Source organism: Leguminivora glycinivorella, chromosome 1, assembly GCF_023078275.1.
Source record: "Leguminivora glycinivorella isolate SPB_JAAS2020 chromosome 1, LegGlyc_1.1, whole genome shotgun sequence".
Taxonomy (NCBI): domain Eukaryota; kingdom Metazoa; phylum Arthropoda; class Insecta; order Lepidoptera; family Tortricidae; genus Leguminivora; species Leguminivora glycinivorella.
In genome coordinates this window covers 16,017,430-16,032,179 of record NC_062971.1, presented here as the reverse complement: position 1 = coordinate 16,032,179, position 14,750 = coordinate 16,017,430, and the positions used below count along the sequence as shown (strand labels likewise).

At 39.5% G+C, this 14,750-nt stretch overlaps 3 protein-coding genes across 3 annotated transcripts in view; 1 reads left to right on the top strand and 2 right to left on the bottom strand.

Moving 5' to 3' along the window:
• LOC125225867 (EH domain-containing protein 1) overlaps nt 1-2,914 on the bottom strand; it is a 35,679-nt gene extending 32,765 nt beyond the window's left edge. The window contains 2 exon segments of the mRNA XM_048129747.1: nt 1,552-2,685; nt 2,688-2,914. Coding sequence (XP_047985704.1) covers nt 1,552-2,685; nt 2,688-2,775 — 1,222 coding nt within the window. The 5' untranslated portion in view covers nt 2,776-2,914.
• A 635-nt stretch (nt 2,915-3,549) lies between these two features.
• LOC125230650 (DPH3 homolog) lies at nt 3,550-5,040 on the top strand. The gene is made up of 3 exons (XM_048135883.1): nt 3,550-4,177; nt 4,321-4,395; nt 4,683-5,040. The coding sequence occupies exons 1-3, from the start codon at nt 4,070-4,072 to the stop codon at nt 4,749-4,751; spliced, it is 252 nt and encodes an 83-aa protein (XP_047991840.1). The 5' UTR covers nt 3,550-4,069; the 3' UTR covers nt 4,752-5,040.
• Nucleotides 5,041-5,159: 119 nt separating this feature from the next.
• Nucleotides 5,160-14,158, bottom strand: LOC125230641 (arfaptin-2). The gene is made up of 7 exons (XM_048135871.1): nt 13,989-14,158; nt 12,931-13,061; nt 12,343-12,501; nt 8,234-8,402; nt 7,941-8,093; nt 7,549-7,699; nt 5,160-7,240 (listed from the first exon to the last, which is right to left on the bottom strand). Exons 1-7 carry the CDS (start codon nt 13,997-13,999, stop codon nt 7,025-7,027), a joined length of 990 nt encoding a protein of 329 aa, XP_047991828.1. The 5' UTR covers nt 14,000-14,158; the 3' UTR covers nt 5,160-7,024.
• Between the last annotated feature and the right edge of the window lie 592 nt (nt 14,159-14,750).

Below are 14,750 nucleotides of genomic sequence, written 5' to 3'. Positions count from 1 at the left end.
ACGAGTCAGTAACCTCAAATGATATTCAATAATAAATAATACTTACTAAAAATATTAGTCAAGTTAATTAGTTAGTTACCAAAGTCGTCAACCCAAGGATCAAAGTTTTCGGTCGCAGTATACATGCAACAGTACAGCCAAACACGCACACAAGTGCGGTTTTGGACACGGCGGGTGCCGCACACAATGACAAAATAACTTCGCGATCGTCGAGCCGCGTGCGGAGCGGACTAACATACGTCCTGCCTCTACAAGCTCTGCCGCGGTACTGACATCGCAAGCGCGCGTAACCGGTAATAAGGAGGCATTTTTAAAAAATCGTCAAAAATATTAAATTGCAATTAATAGAAAACTTTTGCATAAAATCTGTTTGAGTAAGCGTTGCAGATTATTTTTATATTAAAACTACTTCAAAAACACGTAAGTTTTTGAAGAAATTGACACTTATTCTGAGGTGATTTCTGAAACAAATTGGATTCATCATATCCTCATTTACTCTATTCTAAAGCCTTATAACAAAGAAGTAGTCTCAGATGATTATAGTGCAGGATATACATAATACAAATTTACCACTTGAAGCATTCAAAACTATCCAAATTTTACAAATTAGACGGACTAAGTCAGCACTTTTCGCGGGTTTTCCTAAACATGCACCAGAAAAAAAATCATAATTTATTAAGTGAGTTAGTTTTTAAAAATCCAGTCTCACAACATGTAAGTTAAGAAGATGTCCTAATCGAATCCTGAACTTAATAAGTCTTTTAGATGACGGAAAGTGTAGCATTTTGCCGACTAAAACTATCAATTTTACATTATTACGACGTTTTCGTTGAATGCCCTCTTAAAAACCTGCCATACAACATGGTGTTTAAAAATAATTAAAAATGCATTTATACCTACATTTGAAACCAGAAATTTATGCTGAAAATCACCAAGGTATGTCAATCACCATGTCAACAACTACATGCAATTTTCATCTTTCTGTCCATCATCATCATCATCATATCAGCTCTTTATAACCCAATGCTAAGCATAAGCCATAGAAGAGATTCTTGTATGTCACCGTTCCCGGTTCTGAGCTAGTCTCATCCAGTTGTGACCCATTTCTGTCCATATTGTCTGGAAGAATTACCCCCTTATACATAAACATACTCTAAAGTTATCAAGCCGATAAAGTTTGTTTATCCCTTTCTGACATATTGGTGTGATAGAATGGCACAAACAAACTTTATCTGCTTGATAACTTTAGAATATATTTATGAATAAGGGGGTTAGGATCTTATTTAGAGGCACACTATGTATATTTGTAGCTTAATTCAAAACTATGTTTTGACATTAAAATAACATCATTACTCTTGTTCTGGCAAACTAAGAACTATCAGTTAAGTAAGCTAAGTTGTACAGACTCATGTTTTTGCACTTAATTCAAACTGGCCTCTAGACTGAAGTCTCATCTGACTGTACCTATTACATTTACTAACTTTTGTAGGGAAAACCATAAAAACAACATTCCTTCATGAAAACAAATTATTATACAAAAAGAATACTGACCTTTGATGAGTGGCTCAGAGACAACATTGATATCTTCCTGTGGAATCATGTCCATAAGGCGGGCAATGTCAGTGGCCAGCATGTTATCAACCACTTCAAGGAGCTTAGGCTTCAGCGGGTGGAACTTTGTGAAGTCATGATTGGCTAGAGTTTCCTGCATCTTCTTGATGTCTGGGAAGTCACCCGGTGAGATCTGCTGCTCACGCTGGATCCTGTCATACACTTGGCCCAAGTTTTTGATGAGTTCCTTCTTTTTGCCATCTTTACCAAACATTGAAGGCATTTCTTTCCTAAGCTCACTGACTATGTAGGCATGCACTTTAGCAAGGCGTGCCCTTTTGATTAAATCATTAAGTTTCCGTAATGCGGCATTCCTGGGGAGGGATTGCATATCTCTGAAAAGGTCCTGTTCCTCATCCTCAAAGAGGCGGCGATTTACGTCATAACGCAGAGGCTGGTCCCAGAAGGAGCCGATATAGACTCGTGCCACCTCTGGTGTTTGCAGCACCTTCCCAAGAGACCACATAAGTGCACCATATACACGCATTAACTGCTGGTGGTCAATCATATCCGCTTTGTTCAGCACGATGCGAATCTTATCATCGTGGCCGCGCAGCGCTTCTATGCTGCGTCGGAATTCATCAGAGATATCCAGCTTATGCGCGTCGAACAAGAGGATGATGCGATCTACACGTTCAGCGAACCACTCCAACACGCCAGTAAAGTCGTATCCTCGGTCCACACGCTGTTTCTCGCCTGACAGGATACCAGGAGTATCTACTATAGAGATGCCGCGCAACACAGGTGAAGCTACCGTCGAACACTGGAAGCGGTTAAGGAAGGCGTTTCCGAACTTGCTAAGGGGCCGAAACTGTTTCTTTGGATCGACAACAAGCGCGTTGCCGGGGATTACGCCTTCTTTCTCATCGTACATAACGGCGATGAATCGGTCTGTGGTGGGCTCAGGCCCAATACGGATGCCAGGGAACTCTCGCTCCAGCAGGTACTTTATGAATGTCGTCTTGCCGGTCGAGTATTGTCCCACGAGCAGTATCATGGGCTTTGCATCGAAGTCCGGCTCCTCCAGTTGTGGCGAGTGAAAGTCATGGAACTGGTAATGCTGCTCGAGTGGAGCAACTTCTGTTTGTATATTTTTTTGAGTCCCTCGACGACATTGTCGATGCTCTCCGTTTTTTCACCTTCCTTTTTTAACCAGCTAAACATGGTGGCACTTTCAGTTCAACTGTGGTGCAACACTTTTAAACACAATTCACTCACTGCACTATTTTACGGCGATACTCCAACGAGACCACCACAATCATCCTCCTGCACGAAAATGAAACGAATGACGTGTGTGACGTGACTTTATCAATGTTGCCAAATCATGAAAATTTTGTAACTTTTCCTAGAAATAAATTTGTCTGTTTGTGATTAATACAACGACCTTAAAACAATGAACACAATAAAAAAATTAATAATTAATTACATTAGTTCGAACTAGGTACTATGTATTAGTATATGTATTTGATATGTATACAATACTTTAATGCCTCACAGCAGTTTTAACCATTACTTGAACAGCCCGAACTTCAAATTTGACAAAAATGACAGTGACACTGTGAGTACTGTGACAGCTGCACCCTACGGATTTCGGGGCTTCAACACAGACCTACGGATTTTTTGAAATTTCTACGGAATTCCAATAACACAATTTTTTACTAAATTATACATGTGAGCAATAAAGATATTGTGAGTTATTGCTAATAACGAAACGTGATTCCCGTCTGTCACGCTTCGGATGTGCTTCGGACTCAATTCGGACTATAGCGACTATTTATAGACATAGACATAGACATAGACATAGACATAGAATGGCTTTATTTAATATCACAAATTTCACAATGTTACAATGTTAAAATTAAAATAATTAGGTCAAACATGGATATTAAAAAGGGGATATTAAGATATTAAAGATATTAAAACATTATATTATACTTTTGCGTTTCGTTACACGCCGCTCACGCTGTACAAGATCTAACTTTCTAAGGCTACACTAATGTAGTAAAAGGGAACGGAATTGAAGCGTACCAATACCTTTGGTAGGTACGCACTGTAATAATATGGCGAAAAAGTAGAAGTGCTACATACACTTCTACTTTTCATTACTCATTATTTATGCTTCAATATAGTCTGTCAAACAGAGGTGTGTGTGTTTGTAAAAAAGCGCGAAATTTTAATTCTTCATGGCTTTTAATTATCCTATTTTTTTTAAATTTTCCGCTTTTTCTAGAGACGGAATCGGCCATAAAAACTTAAAGGAAAAGTCTGTAGAACTACGGATTTTTTAAATTGCGATCTACGGAATTCTACGGATATTTTGGCCGCAGCCTACAGATTTACAGAATTATAATCTGGCAACACTGGCTGCACCTTCAAAAAGGCGATAAGGCAATGTGCGATGTTGTTGTAACGACAACAATTTACGTTTCTTTCGACAATAAAAATTACTAGATAAACTATGACGATATTTCACGACGAAATAGAAATTGAAGATTTTGAGTATGACGAGGATGATGATATGTATTATTATCCCTGTCCATGTGGTGACAGATTCCAAATCAGTAAGGTTAGAATTAGAATCCAATTCATTTTCTAATTAGAATTAAATTCATATTTTCTGAAGATTAATAATTATATCTGATTTATTTATAAAGTATAGATTTGTATTGGATATATACAAATCTGAAACTAAGTGTCTTTGTTTTCCAGGAGGAATTAATGGCGGGAGAAGAAGTAGCAACATGCCCCAGCTGTTCTCTTGTCGTCAAAGTTATATACGATTTGGTAAGTAAGATCACTGCAGTATATCCTCTTGAAGAGATATTATATACTCGATTATTATTATGGAACAATTATATACTAATGAAACAGCTCACACCAAGCTCATTCATAATGTGTATTATGATGGGTAAATAAATACTCAGATAACATCAACTCAGGAACAAGTAACTGATGAACATATTAATTAATGCCCTTATCAAAACTTTTATACCAATCAAGACTAGGAGCTTGTATATCTGGTGTATTGTTTCTATTTTCTATAATTATGTATTGTGTACATTTTTTTGCAGGAGAAATTCAAAGCAGAGGAAGAGGAATTAAACAAAGCCGATGGGGACAAGGAAGCAGTGAAGGCGTAACCTGACAGAAAGATCATAATGAGTTGAGAATGAGATTCTACACTGCTGGCCCGGTGATTGAGGCGTCAAGAAGCACTTCATGGGCAGTGGTTCTGTGATGTTTTGTGATACTCTTGATAGGAGCATTGTAAATAAATTTGCTTTTAACAATAAATTGAGTTTTGCTCATTAGAATCCCTATGATGGATATAATAATGACTAGGTATCTAAAAAATAGGAATATAGGTAGTAGGCATCCAACATACATCTAGTAATGTCTAGGTGGTCAAAAATATTCTAAAACACCTTTGTTACCAAGAAATATTAAGTGTTTTGATACTTGGGTGGGTATCTCAGTTGTATTGTAAAAGGTGTTTTTATTTTAACATGTATCATTGCTATCTTCAGTGTTTTTATTAATGGTTTAAAAAAAAATACAAGTACTTATTCTTCAATAAATCTATTTTACACTCCATAAATAATAAATGCATTTAACTTAAACATTAAGAAAATTTGTCTAAAATAATTGATAATAAATAAGTAAATTTACATACAAATAATAAAATAAAGGTTGACTAGCTATTCAAAATACTTTCATACTTAGGTATTCAAGCTACACTCACTTGTATTGTCAGTTCTACTCACAGATCACAATATCATGTACCTATGTGTATTATACCTCCATTGCCAACAATCCACCTGATGGGAGGAGTGTGGTTGGCAAAAGACAGTAATACTTTATAAGGCCTGCTCCAGCTAACAACTCTCAACTAACTTATTAAGAATACAATATCACGGATATAGAGATGCTAGATTACACAATTTTATCTTTGGATATGATAAACTTGATAATATTTTAAACACACATTCAGTAAACATTCTATTTGAAATGAAAAGCTCATTTTAAAAATTGTGAAGGAAGGACAAGCTTGAGCTATACAATGACCATTGTCTTTTAACACTATGATATAAAAATATTGGAAATGTAATTGAACAAACATTTATCTATATGTACAAATATGTACTCTAAGCAAGCATAAAAGCAACAATCGCCCGAAAGAAGACTAAAGGTCATATACTAAGTAATCATCAGATCTACATAAATCTCCGGCAAGTGTATTTTAAGTTAGTAAATTAAGGGTGTCAACACTGTCAGTACAACAAACATTTCAGTAAAAAGGACTAGAAAGTCCCGTACCTCATAATGCATAATGTAATGCATTTTTCGGCTGACAACCCTTTTTCAAACACACACGCAAACATTCCCCTGGCAAGACTTACAATTATAGCTATGGCAATATTACAGTGCTAAGATTTTTTTTGCAGTGCTGGGGTTTACATATTTAATGTTGTTACAAATATTTTTAGCCTTTAAATTTTTACGTCGTAAGTTGTACACGCATCTTTTCACATCTCATCATTTTGAAAAGCAGTAAGAGATTGGTAATATTATACACAGAAGATTATCTGATAGTCAACTTATAGTTCAAGTTCAATTCATGCGCGGATCCAGGGGGGGGGGGGTCATGGGGGTTAAAAACCCCCCTCCCCCTACCCCAGAGCCTAGGTTAGCCATACAAATAGACCACGTGACCCCCTCCCTGGGCCTTTACCACGTGACCCCCCCTGGGCACGAAGCTGGATCCGCGCTTGGTTCAATTGTATAAAATTATAGTAATGGTTGTCATGGTAATATAGCACAAAAGATATTTGCAAAATGGTATCAATTTATAAAATTAAGTTAAGACACTGGCCATAAAAAGTACACCTTTTTTTAAATTATAATTAGACACTTTTGGCCACAGACTAGCCAAAGGCAAAGGCGTGGCATACGATGGAGTGAGCTCACCCAGAACATACATGTTCACTCTTGATTTACAATACACCTTATGGCAAAAACAAAGAGTCATTTACATGTCGCCGTTCTTAACACACGAGTGCCGCTTTAGTAAAATTACAATAGCCTAAGAACGGTGAACAATTACTAGATTTTATTGCAAATACCCAAAATGCCGCACGATTGGCGTCTCACCTCAGAATGTTGGGGTGCGATAACATTAAATTTGGATGTAGTTTAAAGAAAAGGATCCAATACACAAAATTCTATCAATATAATTTGGACTTTCCATCCCAAGGAGTAGTCATCGATTTCAATAGCAATTTTTAAAGGATGGATCCCTTTCGCCGATCTACGTCCATTCGATTTTCCGATATTTTAATAAAATATTAATTTCACGTGGATACCAAGACGAGCAGAGCTCAATATAAGTTATGCCGCTGGACGTGATTTGTTTTTACGTGGACCTCGGAGACGTCGGCGCGGCCTGCGCGGGCGCGGCGGGTGGCGAGGGGAGCGAGGGGAGCGAGGGGAGCGGCGGGAGCGGCGCGGGCGGCGAGGGCGCGTGGATGCTGAAGTGCTTCACGGCCGCCTCCAGCGCCGCGCCGTTGCCGCTGAAGTACGCCGACACCGCGTTGTGGAATAGGAGGAGTTGCTTGTTCATCACTTTCACCTGGAATTTTAATAAAATATTAAAACAGACTGCTAAAGTAGATAAAAGAGGCACTTATTCCCGATTCTGACATCTTAAAAAAGAATTGATACCTCTTAAAATATATATAAAGCTTTGATCATATTTTTAACACTATTGACAAAGGCGTTCCCCATTGGTTTTCACGACTCACTATTTAATGCCCCTCTTTTGTTCAGGCCCGTCGGCGAGAAAAAAGTCTAGGTCATCCCGACATCTCCGTCTCGAGTCTGCATAGATATGATGTGAAAGTATTTTCGACACCGAGCAAAGGATAATGTCCTACTCACCCTGTTTTCGTGTAGCAACGCCAGTTTGACGGCGGAATCGTCCCGCAGCCGCTCGTACGCGCGCCGCTGCCGCTCGATGCTGGCCAGCAGTAACGACGGCGGGTTGCCGCCGCGCGCTTCCAGTTCACTGCGGTACGCGTCATATTCCACCCTGCGTACACAAATTTTCAAGTTTAAAATTCAATTTGTTCACAGGTAATAGAGTACTGACGGCTAGTAAAACTTAGTACCAAAAATCGCAAGACCTCATCACTTCTCTAGTAACTGACGAGCAGATAAGTAAATAAAAAACTCGCGTGTTTAGCGAGTTGCTGTCGTGTTGCCCTGCCGCTTCTGCGATGTATGTGTGTTGTATAGGAACTTATCAAGACAAGCTTTAAGTTAGAGCTCACCTAGCCGCCTCGTACTGTCGTATGGTGAGTAGCGTGTCCTCCATAGTCTTATTGGTGAGCGTGTTTAGCGAGTTGTTGAAGAAATGCAGCGCCGCGAGCAGTGTGTCGCCGTGCCGCGTCAACGCGCGCTGTGTGTCCGCGTTGTATAGGAACCTAGAACAGGCAAACGAGTGTAAGCGTTGTACTAGATATATCAATAGAATCAAAGCACAAAACATCGCCGATAAATCAATTTTCTCTTTGACCAACGACCGGCTTTAATTTGAAAAAACATGGTGACAAATTATACTAACTGTGTCTGCAGTTCTGGCGAGCGTTGCGCGAGTTCCGCGAAAGCGTCGCCGAGCTGCCGCTGCGTAGCCGCGGCAGCAGCCAACTGCGCCGTCAACGCGCAGCTCAGCCGCAGCACTCCCGCGTATTTGCGCTGCGTTTCCCGAAGCGCTTCGATCTGCGCCTCCAATTCTGTAAAATATTTTTTTTTTTTTTTTTTTTTTTTATTACATACATGGAAAACCAACAGCTGAAGTTATCAATACAATCCAAAATAAAATTAAAAAGCCAATTACTATTACAATTATTTTCAGTATTCTGTCGCCCTAGACATCCAACACTTATTTTTAACCCCCGACGCAAAAACGACGGGGTGTTATAAGTTTGACGTGTCTGTCTGTCTGTTTGTTTGTCTGTCTGTCTGTGTGTGTGTCTGTCTGTGGCATCGTAGCTCCCGAACGGTTGAACCGACTTAGATTTAGTTTTTTTTTTGTCTGAAAGCTGAGTTAATCGGGAGTGTCCTTAGCCATGTTTTATGAAAATCGGTCTACTATGACGCACTCAGGGGTTTTTATAACAGGAACATCAAGGAATGTCGCGGCACAATGTCGCGGCACATTCGTGACGTATACCGACGTACCGTAAAGAAGCAGTTATCAAACACGTTGGCTAAACAAATCAGTGTTGACGAAACAAATCACGATTATGGTTTCTCTCTTTTTAATCAGTCTCTACCCTTCGAGTGTAGGCCTCCTTTCTGTGCAACCTATAGAGCCACTTCATTCCGTTTGACGTGATATCATCTGGGGTTTTCTTTGAAGACACTTTTTTTTTCACAGGCGCTACTCTAGTAGTTATTTAGCTCATGGGCTAGTCATTTAGCAGGGTGTCCACTTTCTGGAAAGTCAGGGAAAAGTCAGGGAAAAGTCAGGGAAGCTCATAGTGGTCATGGAAAGTCACAGGGAAAGTCAGGGAAATGATTTGGAGGTCAGGGAAAAATTTGGCACCAAGAAAAAAAATCAAAAAGTATTTAAATAATACGATGAGTTATGATAATACGATACGATGAGAGAACTTCAAAGCACTTGGAAACCTAAAGGCATAAACACCTAAATGGGCATCCCGACGCTGACAACAGAGGAAAAATTTCACGCTCGCTTCGCTCGCGTTTGCTATTTCTACTTTTAGTTACTTAGTCAATACTTCGCGCTCACTACGCTCAGAATCTCGTTTTCATTTCAAGCCTGCTTTCCTGACTCTGCTCTGATAGACTAGGTACTCCATTTTATTTGCTATGTTATGTACATAATAACTACTATCAGCCCCAGGGACGCATAAAAGGGAAAAAATTTCGCGCTCGCTGCGCTAGCGATATTTTTTTCTGTCGTGGTGTATCCAAAGGCGCCGAAACTCAAACTCGCTCTGGTATATTAGCCTAAAGTAAATGGCGATAACTACCAACTACAGATTTCGTTGCATTAGTTTTATAAAACAAGAAATTAAAGTTTACTAGCTAACATAAAGGTAAAAAAACCGTAGGTACAAAAGTATGAAATGAACTGCCTTGCAAATTTTAATATTTATTACTTACAAACCAAACATATCCTAGAATAGTACATTGTGCAACAAGGGGAGGAAGTTGAATATTACTAACGAGAGTAAGTTAAATCGCGACGGCTTGCCGGAGCGATTTAAAGACTCGAGTTAGTAATATTCATACTCCCCGAGTTACACACAATGTTTTTCATCACATTTGAGACAAATCAGAGGAAACAGTCATAAGGCAAAACCTTCAACCGGCGGCGTTGCGACCAGTAGTGTATCTTGATCTAAATCAGATTATTCATATTAAATCCATTGTTTTTGATAACAAACACTTTTTGAACGAAAACAAACACGAAAATACTGAAATAAATTAAATGCAACGTTCAAAAAAGCATATAAATCATAAAATTCAACTAAAATTGTAGGTCATTTTCCATTCCTTTAAATATTTTGGTCTGTTGTACTCTCCGTTGGTAGGCAACGGTGGGTGCCTCGCGTACGCCCGCGGTCAAGCGCGAGTAGAGAGCATATTGTCAGATTGTAAATTATAACAATTTATCTGAGTTAAATTTTACGAAATAAATGCAAAACACACTGAAATAATTATAAAACATAAATAAAATGCATTTTTCATACCGTATAGTATATTTTATAGCTTAATAGTAAAATTTTGGTTGTGCAATAAAAGTCCTTGGCAGATTGAAACATCCTTTGCCTGAAGTATTGTACGGATTGTATTAATTTTTAAAACTAAATCCATTATTCCCATCGGAGGCGACTTTCCTGCAGCTTATCCGCCACGTCACGGATTCCGAGGCTGCCACGGATGTGTTCGTTACGTATGCGATCTAGTCGCGTAACGCCACACATCCACCGCAACATCTTCATCTCTGTGACGTGAAGCTGCTGGACATGCCTTCCGAGAGCAGGCCAGGTCTCGCTACCATACAGTAAGACTGGTCGGATGATGCTCTTGTACACAAGACCCTTAAGCTTCACCGGTATCCTGGGGTCGCAGAGGACACCGGTTACTTCTCGCCATTTTGCCCAAGCAGCGCTAATTCGGGCCTGGACGTCGTGATCGATTTCGCCTGATTCGTGCAGCACAGACCCAAGGTATTTGAATTTATCTGTTTTCAGAACAGATTCGCCTCCTACCGTTATGGGGTCGGGGTCTGTGCCGCCACATGCCATGTACTCGGTCTTCGCAACATTTAGTTTCAGACCGCCGTCCTCTAGCGCACCCTTCCATTGGTTCACTTTGTGCTCCAGTTTCTGTTTGTCCTCATCTGTCAGTGCAATGTCGTCAGCGTACATCATAAGCCATGGAGATGGTTCATGGACTTTTGCTGAAACTACGTCTAGCACTACACTGAACAGAAAAGGACTCAGGGCTGAGCCTTGGTGAACACCAACTGTGATCGGGAATGGTGAGTGTCGCCAACGGCGGTCCTCACTATGGATTCCGAGTTGTGGTACATGTCTCGGATAATGTCAATATAGGTTTGTGGCACATTCTTCTCCTTCAAAGCCCACCAGATTACCTGTCGAGGTACGCAGTCAAAAGCCTTCTGTAGGTCCAGAAAAGCCATATGCAATGGCGTTTTCTTTTCCCTGTAGGCCTCGACTAGCATTCTTAGGGCAAAGATGGGATCTATAGTACCACAGCCAGGACGAAACCCATACTGACACTCCGAGACTGTGCACTCTTGCCGGAGCCTAGAATCGATGACGCGTTCGAAGAGTTTCATGGTGTGACTCATGACCTTAATACCTCGGTAGCTTCCACAGTCCTGTACACTACCTTTGCCTTTATAAATTGGTGTTATAATGCTCAATCTCCATGAGTTGGGCATTTTGCGGCTGGTGAGGATGCGGTTAAAAAGGTCAGTAAGTATGATCACACCATGAGGACCCATCGATTTCCACGCTTCAATCGGTATGTCGTCAGGACCCACGGCTTTTCTGTTCTTCATGTTGCGAAGGCAATTTCGCACCTCGTCTGGTGTAATAGGGGCAACAAGTCCAAGATTGGGGGGCAGTTCTGGAGGAGACACATTTGCGTGTTGCGTATTCAGCAACTCGTTAAAGTAGCTACGCCACCTCTCCTTAATGAATGCGTCGCAAACCAAAGTAGTGTGGGTGTCAGTTGGGAATAAAATAGTACATTATGCTTCAGTACACGTAGACGCAATGATACCTTTAAACAGCAAATGTGATGAAAAAAAATTGGCTGTGACAGACGGACAGACAGACGCACGAGTGATCCTATAAGGGTTCCGTTTTTCCTTTTTGAGGTACGGAACACTAAAAAACTGCTTTTTTTCAGGTTTTTTTTTTGACAAAAAAAACCGTTTTTTGCAACCCTAAGCAAAAGTGGTAAAAGGTTTTTTAAGACAAAAAAAAACCGTTTTTTGCAACCCTAAGCAAAAGTGGTAAAATGTCATCAAAGAATGAAAATTTGGTCAGGGAAATTTTCTTAAATGGCCATGGAAAGTCAGGGAAAAGTCAGGGAATTTTTTTGGGTTTAGTAGTGGACACCCTGTTTAGGTAGCATAAAAAACTATTCGATCTTTACAGCACTTACCAGTATCTACAGTGCGTGACGTTTTCCCAAGTTTCTCATAGAGCAGCTGCTTGGTACACTTGTACGTGGAGAGCGACCAGGATCGTAGTGAGTCGAGGCGTGAGCCTCCCGCGCGCAGTATTGAGCCTGCACCTGCACCCGCTGATACATCTGGTGGGGCTGTGGAAATTAATGCATCATGTTAATATGCATAACTTACATACATTCCATCTCTGGACATGCGTATAGCATATGAGTCATCTTAGACACTTCTCAAATTAACTCTGTGAGTTTATTAATTGATGTATGCAGGTTTCCTTACAATATTATACCACATAGAAAAGCCTGTGGTAAATATCAAATAAATGATACTATTTGATACATTTGGTTCAAAAACTTCTTTAGTACCTACATGCTACATGCTAAAATTAGTGGTATGCTAGCTCACCTCACACACCCCTTCTTTTTAGTTTCAGATGTTTCAGTTATAAAAACAAAATATACTATATGTAAAAGAGTTAAGTTTGATATACAAAAATATAACTATGTTTTATAGCTAGAAATATAATTTTTTTATTGAAAGTCATTTGTTTTGGAAGGTGTGAATACCATAAGCTGGTGGGAATGTCATAGAGCGTGAAGCAGGGAAGTTGGGCTCTGTGCCAGATGTGATGGAGTCACTGGATTCCCGCAACGGTGGAGTATCCTTCAACATCTCATGAATACTGCGTTCTGATTGCCTGGAAAGATATATGTATTATACATATATAATAATATATATATTTTTGTTTTTTATCATGCACATTTTTTATACACCACCCTAAGACATTTGAGAATTGAGGGAAGGCATGGATAAATTCGGACTCATCCAGTACGCCTCCGTGGTGCAATTGGGAGCGTGATGGCTCCGGCAAGGCCAGAGGTCGCTAGTTCGGGTCCTGCTGAAGGTGTGAATTTTTCAATTTTTCCTTTAATCTAAAAATACATACATATATTTTCTTTTCAATTTTGCCTAGTTATCATAGTTATCGGAGTAAGATCAGAAATTAAAAGTAAGAGCTCATATGTTTTGGTAGTTTTTGTGCCACAGCAGACAGAAACATGGATTGGTTTTATATACTGAAAGCTGAAACCAAAATGTTGATTATGAACCACCCACTAAAAGTTTCCTTTGTTCTTTATTTTTTTGTGTTATTCTTTTGAATTTACTAAATGGATAACTAATCATTTTCTAGTAATTTATGTTTGCGAAGTGTGAAATGATTTATTGTAATACAGTAAACTCACCCACTTACTGCATAATGTGATAATTATTTTTAAATGTTTAATTACAATTCAATACTAATGAGGTTACTTATTTATTGATGTATTTCTAGAACTGCGGAGGAATTTCAGATAACAGCAGTTTTAAGGACGTCATCGAGTCCACCAGGAAGCTTTTGCCGGTTATTGATAAAGTGTATACGCCGAATTGTTGAACTGTGGGATTGCGACACCACATAACTTATTTGACCAAACTCAATGCTACATCAGAGACAAGATGATGAATTAGCTATTGCGGCTAATAGAACTGAGTACATATCCTAATTATACTAAATGATCTTAGATTACAACCATATTGTTTGTTTGCAATAATGTTAATAGCTTAAATGAATATTATGACTCACCACTTCGACATCTTTGGCAATGTTAGTATGAGATCTGTTAAGAAGGATAACTTTCACTCCAAAACATGAAAAATAGTTTAGCGTTACACAAATTTCACCATTTTTACTGAAATACAAGACAAGAAATACTCTACTCCTGAAAGCTTACAATAAATTTGACAGTCGTTTGACAGCGGCTTTAGGAGTTTTTTGAAGTGTTGTCTTCAAACACGTATGTACTACTGACTCTACAGACCCTTCAAACACGTATGTACTGTCGCGCGCGAGTCCATTCCTTGGTCTGATGCATAACGTGCTGTGAACGTGTGTATCAGCAGGGGCGGCTCACTCCGCGATTCCATCGCCGCGCTACAAGTACATGCGGGCGGCCGCGAGTTCGCGGCCTAATCAGGGGTGGCTCGCATTCTCACGGAACGCACGTTCGCACTTTCTATTGTTACTATACGTCGCGAGTTTTTTTTAAGGTTCATATGCGATATCCGCGTGTGGAATGGCTAATAATGCTTAGGTAAATAAACATCATGAATAAAATAGGACAATCTTACACAGATCTACTATTGATTATGTCATTTATGCCCCCCAGAAACGTTCAGTCAAGATTGTGACGTAGGGACTTAAACAAAAATATATAAATACTGTATATATACATAGAAAGTACCCAAGACTTGAATATAATAGCATAACATTTTATCTGAGTATTAATTTTTTTAATCCATGGGCAACCCTAGTGCCCGACGCTGCGCACGTGCGGCTCGTTTCTTT